Raw genomic sequence first — 17,575 nt, 5'->3', positions numbered from 1 at the left:
TGTTCGTACGTAAATATCTACAAACATGCAAATTTTCGTTTCATGACAACGACCGCACGAGATAGCCGAGATCATAGGGGGGGGCCTCCCAGGTCCCCCCCCCCCCCCCCCCCCCCCCAGTCAGGAGGTGCTCAAAATAGCCCAGTACAGTAAGGTTAAAGTAAAGACCAGTATTGGAAACGCCCCAATTTCAAAAATGAAATTGAAGCTCTCATTACCAATCATGTGAAAGAATATGTTGTTGACTAATACATGATGATAAAAAATTTGCCGGGAAACCGCCCCTACTAATCATATATTTGGTAAATTTGTTTCTCTCATGGTCTAGTCCCATATACATCTTTCTGTGTATAGTGCTTGTAACTTTATGAAGAATAGGCCAAATTTCTTATCATTTTGACGATTCCAGAACCTTGCAGATGCTAGATGCTAGATGATCAACCTTTTCTGATCGATTCCACAACGTTTCTTTCACAATGCAATCGCATGACCATAATGGTCTTACCTTTAAATTGAGTACATGTGCATGTCCATGTTGCTATATTGTTTTTACATAATAATAATAATAATACAGGTAATATTGTGTATGATTTCTTTTGATTTAAATCATTCACGCATAGATACTATCAGTGATGTCATTTTCCTTTTCAAAATTCCTTCCACAGACTGTGCTCATGCCTATGCGGAGTGCATCTTTTCGTCAGGTGATCACGAGATGGAGGAGAAGTGGAGGAGAGGAGGAGGGGAGGGGAGGAGGAAGGGTGGAAGAGTATGATGATGATGTTGAAGATCAGGATCCAGACTGCTATACCTATGTTCCAATCTATGCCTACTCCATGCCAAATCTTCAAGCCAACGGAACAAGTGTTTTTTTTAATAAAATAATATTCTGCTTTTACATAGCGCTAATACGATGTCTCTAAGCTCTCTACAGATATACTATTACCCCTGTCATTGGATTCAATGCTTGCCCGCACACATTGTCGCACAATCTTCACTCCCTAGGGAGTATTCCAGCCTGGCGTTACTTGACGCTCAAAACTGTTTGACCAACAATGATGGTCGCATCCTACCTGGTACCATTTAACACCTGGGTGGAGAGTAGCAAGTGCAGGTTAATATCTTGCCAAAGGATATTAGTGCCATGTCGGGATTCGAACCCTCGACCTTCGCATCTCCAGTCAAGTGCCTTTAACCACTCGGCCACTACACTCCCACATTTAACCCACTCAAAGGGGAGGTCCACCCGATACATTACATGAATGTAGTTGCTTTTAAGGTACTATGTCCCATTTGCAGGCCAAAAAAATGAAAAGGTTAAATTCCAACGGCGTTTGAAAGAAAATATTAATTTAGAACTTCCCTAAAAACAAGGGGGCTTGAAAATGTTTTGAAGTGGGGAAATAACGACTATTAGTTGTCAAATCGACTTAGGAGCTATAGAGCCAGTAAGTAATAGTCAGACCATTTTCAGACCATTGTACTGAATGGTGTTTTTTTATGCTGCGCAAAGATTCAATCAGTTTAATTTTGGCCATTACAAGAAGTTGGTTATGATGTAGACAAATGCTCATGTACCCTTTACAGCTCATTGTATGTATGTTATTACCAAAGATGAAAAAAGTCAGTCACTCAATAGTGTCTGACAGTGAATTCTAGCAAGTAAATGGGTTTCCTTGCATAATTGAATATTAGGACACTGCAAGTGTTTAAATTTCACAGATAGGACATACATGACATATTCATAATTCCTGCAAAGTTCTACAGAATTTGATATTGGCTGCAAAAGGGACATAGTATCATTAAGAGGAGCAGAAAAATGAAAATAACAAATTATTGAAAGTTTGAGCATAATTTGGTATAATAATAATAATAGAAAAAGGGGTTCCATGTCGCTAAACTGTCTTCAAAACATGAGCTTAGAATATTTGTTGATGTCGATGCATAAATATGCACTCGCATGGAATAAACCTGTTGAATAAACCTTGCGCAATGAAATCAAGTCAGGCTTGGGTTCCATGTGCAGTGTTTTACATTGATGTTCTTAGATTTTGGGGTGCCTTTTCGGTTGAAAATAACAATTTTTTTTTTTTTTTTTTGGCTTTTGAGTATTTATGATATGCTAAAAATTGATTTAAATGGAGGCATGATTAGGTTGCTCCCTTAAAATTTGCCAGCTTATATTTTAGACTACTTGAGGAATCCCTCTGCCTAGAATTGAAATGAGTACCCCCCCCCCCCCCCCCCTAGCCCCCTCCCCACAACCACCATCACCATCCAGACTTTGACATGATACAAGGATACATATTGATAAATCTTCAAAAGATATTGTAAGTTTTACATGTTGATTCAAAACTAAACAAAATTTAGTGTTAAACCTGGAAAGATGGCCCCAAATTAAATGGAAGGGTGGAACAGATTTATAAATAATACTTCAGTATTGCTAAATCTTGGGTAGTGATCTGATTGCAGGGCCCTGAGGGAGAACAGTGTTAACAGTGATGAGGCTACCCTGGGTAAACAAGACATATTTTTCTTATAAGTAGTAGAAGTAGTAGTGTCGGCCTGTGATGAAAGTGTGCAGACTTTTCATCAATTTATAAATAATATTGAATCAAATAATATTTAGCTATTCTTGAATCTAATATTTAAAGCCCATCTGCACTAGTTTGGCCAGGAGGGATAAGATCTCAATGCATGGTCACTGACAAGTGGTAATCTCATCAAATCAGCTCTCAATAACGTAAGAAAAAGGGGACCAAGGGGGATTACTGGGTACCGCTTATAGGCATTGTTGGCTATATAAAGGGCGCGAGTAGCCACAAGTAGTGCAGTCCTGCTATAAAGGCTATCTGCACTAGTTTGGCCAGGAGGGATTAGACCTCCCTGCATGGTCACTGTCAGGTGGTTATCTCATCAAATCAGCTCTCAATTAACATAAAAAAGGGGACCATGGGGATCAACGGGTACCGCTTAGGCATTGTTGGCTATATAGACGGCGCACGTCTTTCGGATGGTGACGTTAAAAGTCGGTCCCCAGACGTAAATAATCATATCTGATTGTTATACGTCTGTAAAAACCCAATTACACACACACCCACACACGCATTCTCACATCAGGGCCTTTGTGGGGCACCTGATTATGGGGTATTTCTGTGCGTTCCAGATATACCTTGTGGTCCCCTACTAGTGGGGTATGTACAACCTGGCGATAAACAACCCGGCGGTGTGCTTACGATGTTACCATAAAAAGTGTGCAAGTTTTAGCACACGCTCACAAAATGTCATTTATGGGGTACCACTTCTAATGCCCCGCAGGGCATAGGACACCGAATATACAGTCATTTGAAAGACTTTACTCTGTGGGGTCCTGAAAAAAATACCCCACAAAGTAAAAATGCCTCACAAGGGGTATGTGAAGCGCACATAAAACCCCACAAAAATGCTGAGGTGAGAGCACACACACAACACACAAAAAGTAGTGCAGTCAGGCTTTAAGCTATTGTAAAATGCTTTACAAAAAATGTAATGAAGACTTTCTATTTTCAGATTTTTTTACACGTCTTTCTTATGAGTGAGGCATCTGCTCTAATATGAGGTGTTAATACTTACACTTGTATAATGTGTGCATATTTTTATGTATCAAGCTCAATATTGTATGTAATGTCAGTACTAATATGTTAAAAACATATGTTGTAAAGAATTAACGAGTCAATTTGACATATTTCATTAGAATCTGAATATATATCTGTATGATGCTACTTAAATCAATATTTTTCTACAAATAATTCTATCTCATGCTTTTTATTGTGAGTTAACTCTGACTTAGTTGTATTCAAGTCAAATCTTGTATGTGGATGCATATATCATCCTTATATATCCACATGTTCTTGTAAATCTTTAGCCAGAGAGTTTTAGCACTTACTACAGTTATATAATTGTAAATCGATGAAATGATAATGCTAAGATGGTTGGACTTTCGTTTTATTGTATATGAAGAAAAGTTTAAATATATTTCAAGGTATGGGCAATAAAATGTACTCAGAGTGCAATGCAATTTTTTTAATGAATAGTATATCAGATTGTAGTTTATATAAAAGTCTATAATGTCCTATTCGAATAAAGTCATTTTTGGAAATAATGATGTACTTCTTGAAAGAATTGTATTGACATTGCTATGATTATACATTTATCTGTAGTATGAGCAAAATATAAAGATAAAAGTTGCAAGCTGAAAAGAACCTTCTGTTCCTTTTAGACATTTTGCAATCAGTGGCAAATGTCTAGGATAATTTTTTTAGAGAGGAAGGAGGGGGGGGGGGGAGGGATGTAGCAAAAATAAGGCGGTGCTGTGGTAAAAATGATGTACTCTCATATATTTCAAGCCGGGCTTTGCCTATAATTATTTGCTCTGTGATGTGTGTGTGTGTGTGTGTGTGTGAGTGGGGAGGGGGGGGGGGGGGGGTTAGCAATAACAATCAAGTATTTGAAATAGACATATGAAGGGCAAAAAGGATTTTGTTGGGTGAGGAGAAGGCCGGGCGGGCAGACTGGCATTTCCCATGGGTTGACATTTTTATTCTACTAAACATAAATACAGATATATTTGTAAATACAGAAAGGTCATTTAATGTATATGCTCTTAACAACTCTATTAAGCTAGCCAGTTTATATTATATTATTTTGCAGCAAGATAGGTTTTGCTGAATGATCTGTACATTTTGAACTTTTATATTTACATTTAACACTATTTTATGTGTTTCCATTAATGCACTACTTGAATGTGTGGTATGATGTGGAATCATGTTGATTTACAAAGGATTTACTATGTATATTTTGTTTTGTCTGTGTACAGCTATATAACATGAATATTAAAATATATCTCTTCTGAGTATCTTCCATGTAACATTTTGTTCTTATTCAATATTTGACTTGCTTTGGTCGACTGATGGAACAAACACTAGACTGCAACAATTAACCTTTGCCAAGCATGCAGCGTATATTAACCATCAGAAAAATAATCTCACTGCTTGGAGGAGGTTTTTTTAAAATATATTTTGTTGTTTCAGTTTGACTAGAAGGATTTGGTAGTTTTAGCAGAAAATAACCCTGAACCGATTTCCGGTCTACTATACCATATACTCCAAATAATGTGACAGTTTTTTGCCCATTGTTGGTGAAGATTTAAGAGGTGGTTCAGGGTTCTTTGTGTTATTTTTTCACTTGACTGTAGTATATGGGATGCAGTTCATGTATTTTTAGAATGCATTTTCCTTGCAAGGTTTAATTTGCTATATATAGCAATGGTATTGCCTATTTCTGCAGAGAAGAAAATATAGAGAAACAAGGGTGATCCATTAAGCTGAAAATGGAAAGATATGATCTTGTATGAAAAGAAGAGATGATTACACGAAGATGGGGAGTGAGGGTAGAGGGAAAGAGAGAGGTATTAAGGTCAAAGGAGGAGAAAGTTGACAAAAAGAGAGGAGGAGGGGAGAGTTGACAAAGAGAAGAGAGAGAGAGAGAGAGAGAGAGAGAGCGAGGAGGGGTGGAGAGTAGAGGGAGGAGAGAGAGAGAGAGAGAGAGAAGAGTGGGGGAGGGAGAAAAAAGTTGACAAATGAGAGAGAGATTCAAGATTCAAGATTCAAGATGTATTTATTTCTTTCCACTTGCATACAAAAACATTTCATTCAGTAACAGTAGTAACAAGTTCATCGTAAACTAGCATAAATACATTAACAATGAAACAGTTATAAAGACTTTAACAAATGTGGAAAAAGAGGTGGTCTGTTAAAAAAGCACAGCTTGTTAAAACACAGATCACCTTTACAGAAACAACATTTTTTTTTTTAAGTAGGTTATATTACAGGGGGAGGGGGACTAATACTAAACTAGTTACCTATACAGACTATAAATAAATATCAGATCTACCACTATTTTACAAAATATTTTACGAGAGAGAGAGAGAGGAGATTGTGTGAGGAAGAGGATATATATGACGGAGAAAGAGAGAGAGAGAGAGAGAGAGAGAAGCATGAAGGAATGTGAGAGAGCGATGAGAACCACAGAGGAAATGAGTGAGAGGAGAATGACAAAGTGAGAGAGAAAGAGAGAGAGAGAGAGAGAGAGAGAGAGAGAGAGGGAGAGGGAAAACAGAGTGGGGAGGCAACATACAGAAAATTAATAATAAAATAAATAATTTAAAACGGTGTGATAATGCATGTCACTCAAAAGGAAAATGCATACTTTATGGGAAATGATAATCTCTTGGCTGTTTCAATCAATTGCTTTCTTACTTCGGCATACCGCATTCAGCCCGGGAGTAACATGGGGGACTGCCCTTATTAGTGAAATGGCAAAAACACAATTATCCTCCTTTCTCTCTTGGCTTGGGGTTCAACGAAAAAAAAAAAACCGAGGTCAAAAGGTCTACCCCGTCGAGGCGTCAGCCATAGTGTGCCAAGTTCGGGGCCATGTTCATTTCGCGGTTAATACCAGTGTTTTCAAGCTACTTAACTGTGAATTGGATTTTCCAAATGGAAAAGTAACGCGGGTCATGGGAACGTCACACCCTTAGCATGTAAAAACGAGAAAGAAGACATGGGGGGGGGGGGGGGGTAGCTCTCATGTTTCTGTCGAGCCATAATTTCAATGATGCTAAAATCTGAAGACCTTTCTTTGCGCTCTCATTACTGGTAAATACGATCACATCTTTCTCTCTCTCTCTCTCTCTCCCTCCCTCTCGATATCTCCCTCTCCCTCTCTTTCCCTCTATATATACCCCCCTCTCTCTCTCTCTCTCTCTCTCTCTCTCTCTCTCTCTCCTCCCTTTACCTCTTTCCCTCTTCTGTCTCAATCCCCCTCTCCCATCTCTCTCAAAGATTTCGTATTACTCTCTCTAGAATGGCACAAAAGGCCTTTCCCCCAGGCCAGTAATTATGTCGACCTCTTAAAACCTCAAACAAAACCTTCAATTTAAGGTTCAAAAGGCACATCAGAATTTCTTTTTTTTAATTTCCTTTTGATGGGGAACAATTTGAAAAAAAGCATTAAAAAGAACCATGTGGCATTTTATTGGAAATTATATTTTCGGCTAGCCAGAGAATTTTGGCAATATTATACATTTTTAATCGGATGACCTGTTCTTCTTTTTTAATGCCCCCGGCAACACCCCCCCCCCCCCTCCACTTTACAAGTCCTGGATCCACCTCCTGGTAACCGGTTATGCTAGCTTGGTATCATACTTCCTTGAACACAATAACAGGAGGCCAGTCACGCGAATGTTCTCTGGAGTAGTCGTGTGGTGTGATAAACTGCCAATTGAAGTACTATCAATCAGTCAGCTCAAGGACTAGCTATCGTAGTAGGCCCATGCATGCTCAGCTCCACTGAATAGTGAGAGTCCACCACGCCTACTGGTATAGCTTCTAAACATTACCGTTACATTGAGTGCAGTATTTTGCACGTCTAGTCGTTGTCTCGTTTCGCCTCATTTTTCAGCGCAAGCGTGCGGTAAGTTTCTTAATTATATGCCTACTTGATTATGCTATGACATACATGTACTTTATCAGTACACCAGCTTGAATTATAGTGTATTTTGCTAAATGTTCGTAAATTTGTAACTATTTGGCAGACATCCAATGATATGATCCATGTTGTTAATAGTCATAATTGCATGAAAGTGTACACTCAACTATACAATGTAGGCCTAACTATATGACGGTAAAGGGAAAACAATCCATAAGCATCGGGATATAATTTGGAATTATTCCAAACAAGTCATGGAGATGTTAGATCCTTTAAAAATATGCAGTGCGGTGAAATTATGCACTATTATTCAAATCCTATAAAACTCATCATACTTTTTTCACAATGGCAATATTTTGCTTAACCCCGTACTATAGGTGGGGTTAAGGGGGGGTCTTAGCCCCACCTATAGTACGGGGTTAAGCCTATTCCACTTTCTGTTCAGACTGGTTTTTACCAAAGTGGGCTAAAGTTGGCTAACCCCACCTATAGTACGGGGTTAACTAACCCTGCAAAATAGCAGGGCTAACTCCGCAATTGTGGTGCTAACTCCTGCTAACCCCGCAATTGCGGTGCTAAGCAAATGAATGAGAACAGAAACGAAAAATAGTCATAAGCAATGGAGCGTATCGCAGCTGGCCAGATGCGAAGTGTGTCCAATAATAACATTCACGATATCCGGGGTTAACGAAATGCAGTGAGAACAGCTGGAATTTTCTTATTCCGGAATAGGCGCTAGTACGGGACTAAAAACAGCGAGTGTGAAAAGCCAAAAAAAATAGTCCGGGGTTAAGGATAGTACGGGGCTAAGCAAAGTACGGGGTTAAGCAAAACCAGTGTGAAAAGAGTATGCGAATTGCGATATTTCCAAATGAATATACAACAAAAAGATACCGGTCACGTCCTTTCAGGGTTTTCATCTTTTAAGATGTTCAGAGATTTGAAGCAAATCGTCTGCTCAGAGGCAGAAAGGCATTAACTCATATCACTGAGCACAGAGGGAACGCCCTTCTGGTTCTCAACAGACGAATTCCTCTTAAATTTAAAGCGATTTGAAAGTGCCTTAACCTATGTCTACTAATGAGGGCAGACGTGGTGTATCAATTATAGGAGAATGAAATGCAAAAGGGTGTCGTATTGATAATGTTATCTTATCGAGATATTCTCCATGTCTCTCTCTCTCTCTTTCTTTCTACCTCTTTCGTTTTCTGGCATTCCTGTTAGGGGGGGGGGGGGGGGCGTGCCCTAATTAATATACTACTATAGGCTATCACCCGAATGGCCAGAAAAAGCAATTTTTCAAAATAATGTATGTACAACTATATATTAAATTAGATATTTCTGCAACATTATGATGTCTATATTTTTGTTAAACTATTCCTAATCGTTATAACGGCTACCTGCTACTAACAACGTGACATTGAACAAACAATATTTAGGAGGGGTGCGTACGAGGTGTGCCTTGAGTTAAAGTTTCGTAAATAATGCACGAATTCAATATTGAGAGAAGAAAAAAACGTATAGCTCTTTGTAGAAAAACAATAGAGCTCTTATTATTGCAAGGGCAGTTCTGCTACACTACCCTACAGATGAGCTATTGTGTACTGGATACCGCGGAAACAGGATGTTTCCTAATATCCACGTATTTTAAAAATATGGGTTTAAGACGGAAAGGAGTCATAATGGTTAGTCCTATCATGGTCCTGTATAGTGCTTTACTGACTCCACAAAACAATTTTGATAACACCACAAACGATAACACCGCAAACGATAATGACACAGTGGTTTACAGTCTAACAAGATGTGTGTTTGTGGGTGTGCGATATATGTGTGCGTGTGCATGTATGTTGGTTCATGTGATTTGGTTGCTTGTAACTAGGGGCCTATAATAGTTTTATGTTTCATTTGGAACGGGGGGGGGGGGGGAGCTCTTGGAATATAAGATTGCGCAAAATATGTTCACAGCGTGGAAACTTTTGTTGTGGTGTGTGATAGGATGTGTTTTGGGGTGTGTGTTTTGTCTTGTGTGTATGGATGTGGTGTGTGTGTTTTTGTGATTGTGTGAGGGAGGGGGACCTGGGAGTACCAGTAAAATAACCTCCATTTTTAAAAGTTTTTTTAATATATATGATTTTTTGTTGTTGTTATTATAAGTGAATAATATGTACAATTGACTTCTAACTTGTTTATGTACTCTAAGTTTACTTTCAATTTTTGCATTATAATGCATATGAGTTTTGTTTAATTATGTTTATGTATAAGCAATCAATATTGAAAACGTTTATTTATTTTATTCAATTGTATGTTTGTATTACACTATTGGAGGAATAAAACAAAATTATTATTAAAAAAAAAAAAAAAAAAAAAAATGTATGGGTGTGTGCGTGCGAGTGTGTTTGTCGAGTGAGAATCAAAGCAAAATAGTCCTCACTATAAATGAAAATTTTTCATTCACATTCATTTGTATGGAGCAAGAAGTATGTTAATTCATATACTTTAAAGGTACTATGTCCCATTTGACAGGCCAAAAAAAATGAAAAAGTTAAATTCCAACTGCATTTGAAAGATAATACTAATTTAGAACTTCCCTAAAAAAGGTGGGGCTTGAAAATGTTTTCAAGTGGGAAAATAACGACTATTAGTTGTCAAATCGACTTTAGGGCTATAGAGCCCAAAAGTAATAGTCTTGATTTTCAGACAATCGTACCGAATAGTCATACGTTTTATGCTGAGCAAAGATTCAACCAGTTAATCTTGGCCATCACAAGAAGCGGGTTATTGATGTAGACAAATGCTCATGTACCCTTTACAACTCTTTTCATGTATGTTATTACCAAAGAAGAAAAAAGCCAATCAGTCACTCAATAGTGTCTGACAGTGAAGTCTAGCAAGTAAACGGGTTTCCTTGCATAATTTGAATATGAGGACACTGCTAACGTTTAAATTTCACAGATAGGACATACATGACATATTCATAATTCCTGCAAAATTCTACAGAATTTGAGGTTGGCTGCAAAAGGGACATAGTACCTTTAATATAGAGTTAAAGCCTTTCTGGCTTTGAAGAGTATAGAAATAATAAACATCAGTGAAGGCATTAGTAACATTTACCCACACAATAGTGCGGTATGGTATGTAATCCCGTAGGATTTTTGTGCCAAAGTTAATTTTGTTGCTGTTTTGGCTTCAAAAGGGTCCTAATTGGCCCAAAATGATGGGGTGCAAATTTTCAGACCCCTTCTTCATTTCCTGGGGGGTCCTAGACCGGGAGCCGGGGGGGGGGGGGGGGGGGGGGGGGGTCAACCTAGCTGGGATGGAAACCAATTTTCATGAGCACAGATGTAAAGATCGCATAGCTCCACATAACAAATTGACCGTCTGACATGTTCTAAGTGGTGGTGTGGCCAGGGGGACGCCCCAACCGAAAAAGTGGCCCTTTTGACGACAAAATAGTATTATGTAAATAATATTTTAAGGAAACCTTGAACCACCATGAGTTTGGTGTCATATAAAAGAGAGTTAAATTATCTACATTTTGATTTAAATTTCAAAGAATTTGGGATTAATTAACATCGCAAATTTAAGTAAAAACATGATTTTGTGATCATATGGCTCCGTTTAGTCTCATTTCACAACGCCCCCTATCGTCAGAGCATGATCAGATTCAGCAGCCTAACATGTTAGCCTATGGACGTTTTTAAAAAAAAATCGTTAAAAATTCATTTATTGTTTAAACGAAAAGCACATCCACCCCGACGTACGTTATCACTAGCTCTTTCATTGGAGCCCTCATGTCTCATTGACTTTTGAAAGTTCACCCACCGTAATTTTTCAAAATAGGTTGCAAGCTCGTCATTGCCTATAATACACATGTGAAACAAGTCTAACTTTGGACTCGGTTTACCAAGCGATTTGAAGATTATAGGTCGAGCACACGAAACATAAAAAGCATGAATTATCATAGATCACTTCTGCCTATTTCGTTTTGTCCATTTCATCCAACCCCCACCGTAAATTTTCCATTTAGTAAAAGCAAACATTTTGCCGAGTTTAGCAAAAACATGAATATTCATGAACGGTCAGACAATACAGCCTTTTAGTACGTAACGTATAGTGAATGGGAATGTGCGATGATCCGTGTAGGAGGTAGAGGTCAGTGGTTTGAGCTGGCAATGTTCACGCGAGCGAAAATGAGACAATCGGAGCAATATGTTTTTTCGAAAAATTGAATTTTATCAAAAAACATTATTTTCCATATATCAAAATCGGAGAATTGCATTTTTTCATAACTTTCCAGGAATTTGCTTATGTACAACGACAATATCCTGTGCGAGGGAGAGGTTTATATATCATTTCAATAAAAATTTATAGCAATCCAAAGTTATTGATTTGATTTCCACAAAAACAACATTTGGCCACATGTGTATTAACTGTATGCATAAACGTGCATAAGTGTATTAAGGACCTGTTTGGTGTGTTTACATCGAGTTTTTAAGATAACTTTGAACTAAAACCTCTAATCACCATGTATTTGATGTCTAAAGATGGATAATTAAAATACCTTCATTCTGATATCAATTTCAATGAGTGATGTAGTGTGTGAAATATAAATTTTGAGCCAAAAAGGTGCTTTATTGTGGATATTGATTTTTGCCAGTATATCGGTATATCAACTGGACAAAAGTGATTAGACATTTAGTAGTGCAGAAAGTTCAAAGGATTTTAGAGCCCTGAGTTCAATTGATAAGTTCTTCTCCTGTCGTCTAGGACCCCAGGAAATGAAGGAGGGGTTTGAAAATTTGCACCCCATCATTTTTGGCTAATTGGGACCCTTTTGAAGCCAAAACAGCAAAAAAAAATCAACTTTGGCACACAAATCCTACGGGAGCTGTTTCAGTGACATATCGTACCACACTACAAGGTACCTTTGGAACAGTCGAACACGCCCGAGATGATAGCCGAAGGTGTTCGGGCTGTTTTGAAGGTACCGAGTGTGGATAATATTACTTATGCCCGAACAAAGTGATGTGTATTATTTGTTTTATAAGATGATGTTTTATTTGTTTGATAACATGATTTAACTATTGACCGGTCATTAGCACTTACTAATAACCGGGCATTAGTAAAATCAGGTGTGAGGCAAAATAAATGACTGGTCACGTGTACGCTCGCAACTAATCATTTTTGATTAGGATCCGCTTCATCATCTTATAAAATCATTTATTCAATCGATATGGAGACTGATTACTTTTAAAAGGTTCTTTTCAATCCTGAAACAGAATTGGAGTAACTAATAAACGAATTCACACCAGGCAAAAAATTAAAAAGTTTCTTTTTTATTCGCAGGTTAAGAATATCCAGCATGACTCGAGGAAGACTCTCAAAAGTTGAACGAAAGTCGATGGTATGCATCTCCCTAACCGTTCTCCTCGCTATGCTGCTGATGGTGTGTACAACGCAGCGAAAGATGATGTCTTCGGACCTTGAGGATTCTTCCCGACTCCGCCGTTCTCTGTCGGATAATGACATGCTGCTCAATAACAATGACACACTGTTCAGCTTGCCATGTACTCAAGAACTGGTGCTCGGGAACGGAACGGTAGGGGCCATAGTGACAAGAGTCAATGTAACCAACGATTATGTCAGCCTAGTCCGAATCAACATCACTTTCACCGATGACAATCTACCGGACGACTCGGAACAGAGTAACCCATCGATCTGGCACTGGGGCTTAGGAGGAAGAGGTCGAACTCTACTCAATTTCCCTTACGACAATAAATCCTTGTCTCTGAACACCTTGAGTTATGGATTGCACACGGTCTATATCACGATTAACAACAGTGAGTCACTAAACGATTCCTACTCTGATACTTGCTTGGGATACACCTTGTCCAAACTGGTACGGAAAGTTAGACTGCAATTACAGATTTCAGGTGTTGTTTTAGAGGATGCCACAGACGACGTCTTGTGCAAAGAAAGGTACCTGAACGCGCCAGCGTTTCGAGCCACGTCGATCCCGGGATATAGTCTGTTTGATCTGCAATCGAGCACCTACTACGAATGTTGGAGTATAATGAATATCAAGACATGTGACCAGGACAATTGCTTAAATTATCCTTCCTTTCCTATCTACTGTACTATAGTAAATATAGCTTTTGGGATTACGTACATACTGATCTTCTTGGCCCTCATCTATGAGCTGTGGGTTATCTACTCTGGAGCTTTTAACTACCAGGATGAAGACTTCGGAGATACATTTACTGTCAACATCTTACGAATCAATCTGATCCCACCCATTTTGCTCATGCTTGCTTCGAATAATCCACGGCATCACAAAATATTCTACATGACATACAGGGCCGTGATTTACGCTATACCGTTCATTATTTATTTCGTTGCCTTCCTGTGGTACGTCACCAGGGTTGAGGAATATACATACCGGAGCTACCTACGTGGAGGGATGTTCACGCAGACCAATGCCTGGGGTCTCGATTTTGCATTAGCAAACATCTTGTACATCGATGGAGCTATTGTGTACTTGTACTTTATTCACAAGTACCGCGTCGGGAACCAAGTTCAGGTTATTGAGGAACCGTACGATTGGAAGAGCAAGAAAGTGAGGCTCTTCTGGTATACTGCAGTGGCAGTTCTTTGTTTCTTCCGGTTCTCTGCGACGGCTATGTTGTTGGTCGAGATTGTGGTTTTAACTGTCATTGGGATAAGTATCAATATCAGGTATGGAAGCCCCATCTGGGTCAATGTCATCATTGGTACGTTTTTCCTGTTCGCAAACATCATGCAATTCTTCGACAGCTACCAATTCCTCTTCACCAAGATCTACTCTGTTGGAACAAAAGTGGACAAGGATGATTACCCGAATAAATTCTTTGAGCAAACCAATGACGGATCACCACAACTGGTATTCAAGATCAAATCTAGTCTTCTTCGTGACATCATCCGGAAATGGCTACCTTTACATAGCCATCTCTTATATACCATCATGTACATCATCGTCGGATTCGCATTTCTCGCCGTTATCGCCGTCGTCGTTGTCTTCATAGACCGAACCACCCAAGTCACTTCATTCGTCGAATACGTGATCACGGCAGTACCCTTTGTTTTCGCAGCCATAGGGAAGTTTGGAGGAAGTGCTCTCACCGCTGGTGGGAGGGCCAAGAACCGTGCACAGGACAAAATTTTAATACTCGAACAGGATTTCAGAGAGTATGCTCAAACAGGTAAGGGATTCCTCAATTTGAAAGACATAACTGAAATTAACAAATCTATATAAAATTAAAGTTATATGCAGAGAAGATAATTAGTAAAACCACCCGGATGCCCTACAAGTTGTATATAAATGGATCAGCATTGTCAACATTTAAAATACAAAAGCTTCTTTATCATTTATTTATTTAATCAAAGTTTCCATACTCTTTTTATTTAAAAGTAGATTTGTTATTTGTTTTCTTCAGTCTTCTTTAAAATACAGGGTAGTCCCTTAATCTGAGTCGCAAGGCCTGCCGTTTCCAAGGGAGCCCTGTAGGCAAGTGAAAAAGTACATGGTAAAAATTGAAGATCTGTTATTAGTGGAACATGCAATACTCTAAAAGACATAGTGGCTTAGTGGATCCTGAACATTATGATGTGAACATTTGTAAGTAGGTCTGAACCTTTTGTTTCTTCCATGTAAAATCAGGTGAATTCCCGCCGCATGAGGCTCGTTGCTGGACGTCATTCCAGAGGTGGGTATCATGGCTTCTATGCTGTTCAGAAGAACCAGATCAGCAGGATCTAGACCAGGGCCAGACACAGGACCAAGCTCCTGCCGCTCCTGCTGGATCCGTCAATCAGTCTACGAACCCACCCGAGGGATCAGCTGCAGATCAAGGTACACCTCCGACGTCGGCCAGCAGAAGCGTCCCACCGCGAGACATGGCCGGGGATGCCGGGGACAGAACCTCAGCTGCTGCTTCTTTGCTGTCGTCATCGGAAGTGCTAGATCCACCGTCACCCTCTTCTCCTTTGATAGAAACCCATGTTCAGTTAGGGCCAGAAGATGACCCCAGGGAAGGGGCTGAGCGTAGCAAAGAGATTTCATTGTAAAAACACCACTGAACGTAAAATGTGTTGAGGGTTTCTAAAAAAAAGTTGAGGGCGCTGCAATTATGATAATAATAATAATAGCTCACATTTATAATGAGCCTAATACTTTGTTTCTAGGGGCAGCACATATTATTGCCCCGGTCATCGGATTCAGGCCTTACCCGCAACACAATGTATGCACATTTTCCACTCCCTGGGGAGCAAAACACCATCAGTACCCATTCACACATCGGCGGAGAGTGGCAAATGTGGATTAATGTCTTACTAAAGGGTGTTAGTTTTAGGGTGGGATTCGATCCCTCGGTCCCTGGATTAAGTGTCAAGTCTTCATGTTTCTATGTAAAAATTAGCAATGATGATAATATACAACTCTCGTTAAATGACCGTTATCATTTGCATCACTCATTATCCATTTTGATAATTAAGTAATAATAGTAATAATACACAACATTTATCAGGCGCTTAATATGGTTGTTTCTATAAAGCGCACCGTTGTCTCTCTACAAATTACTAACCAAAACTTCCAATGAACACACGAATTATAAATCTGTTCTTTTTCAGTTAATCATGCAGATATGATAATGAAAATGAGATCAAACATAAGATCAATCATACAAGGAATACGTTGGTGTACACCTCCTTTGACCGACTTTCAACTGAGCCCATGTAGAATATCATTCATGACTTAAAATGGTGCGTTTTCATCAAGGTCTTAAACTGATCAAGGGAAGGAGTATCATGAATATGCGCTGGTAAATTGTCCAAAAGAATAGAGGCATTTACTGAAAAAAGCTCGATCGCCATATCTTGTAACAAAACGAGGTCCAAGTGTTTACTTTAAAGTTGATAATGATCGAAGAGGTCTTAAAGACCTAGACCAACATAAGGAAATCAAATCCGAAAGATATTTAGGGACTTGTCCATGGAGAATTTTGTATGTCAAAAGAAGAACTTTAAATGTTATACGATGGTGTAAATATGGGAAGCCAATGACGAGAATGCAATATTGGGGTATGTGCTTTAATTTTCTCGAGAGAGTAATACGCCTTACAGCAGCATCATTCTCAGCATTTACGAGTGGAAAATATACATTGCATTTTGAATTGAATTGAATGTTATGTTTAATCATGTTAATGGACTCGCATTTCTAATAAGTATGTTTTGTAAATCTTTTTTAATTTGGTGATGATATAAATCAAATCAATGTAGATTAGATAATAGGAAATGGATTGAAACTGAAATGCATTTGTTGACCACACACTCGTCTTTGACAGACACATCGGATTCTAAAACACGCCGTGGAGACGTTGATAAACGCGATCGAAAGTCTAAGGTCCAATGCATTAGTGTGTTTTTATTATCATTTTGTCAAAGCTATTTACAACTTAGTCATTATGTACATTATTACTTCCTGCAATGTTTCAAGATCGTAACATAATTATAAAACTGCATAGACTACCATTAACACAATGAATACCAAGCACTTCATTCTACACATACTACAATTCGCTAACAAAATATTTCTGGACTTTATAATTCTAGGGTTAGTATACTGGTGTCGTTGAAACGTATTATTCATTATGTATGTTATTAATTTCATGTCATTTTTGCAAATTCCATTTGGAGATTTGTCTGGGTAAGATAAAGTAATGTGTTATTTTACTTTCATCATATTATCCTCTTTTGTACCTGGTTTCTTAATAAAACAACTATGGTAAACATGTCAAGATAATTTCAAATTTTCTTTCCTTGAGCAATAATGGAATACAGTCGATTTAAACATGGCACAGAGTTTCATTTCTCATCGTCAAAATAGGAATAATCGATTTAAGTAAACCGCCAATAGACAAAATATGGAATGACTACCCAAGACAACTGTCAACAGGACAATTACCCCTGGATGATTACCATGAGCGCTGTCCACCAGAATAATCTTGGCAACTCC

General features: G+C 38.6%; 1 protein-coding gene across 1 annotated transcript; it reads left to right on the top strand.

The window, feature by feature from the left end:
- Window positions 1-7,249: 7,249 nt before the first annotated feature.
- Window positions 7,250-17,357, top strand: LOC100888318. Its single transcript, XM_011666379.2, has 3 exons — window positions 7,250-7,512; window positions 12,874-14,765; window positions 15,224-17,357. The coding sequence occupies exons 2-3, from the start codon at window positions 12,890-12,892 to the stop codon at window positions 15,628-15,630; spliced, it is 2,283 nt and encodes a 760-aa protein (XP_011664681.2). The 5' UTR covers window positions 7,250-7,512; window positions 12,874-12,889; the 3' UTR covers window positions 15,631-17,357.
- Window positions 17,358-17,575: the final 218 nt, after the last annotated feature.

This window comes from Strongylocentrotus purpuratus, unplaced genomic scaffold (assembly GCF_000002235.5).
Source record: "Strongylocentrotus purpuratus isolate Spur 01 unplaced genomic scaffold, Spur_5.0 spur5_scaffold_9, whole genome shotgun sequence".
NCBI lineage: Eukaryota > Metazoa > Echinodermata > Echinoidea > Camarodonta > Strongylocentrotidae > Strongylocentrotus > Strongylocentrotus purpuratus.
Note: the sequence above shows the minus strand (reverse complement) of the source record. Positions and strands in the feature narration are given on the sequence as shown.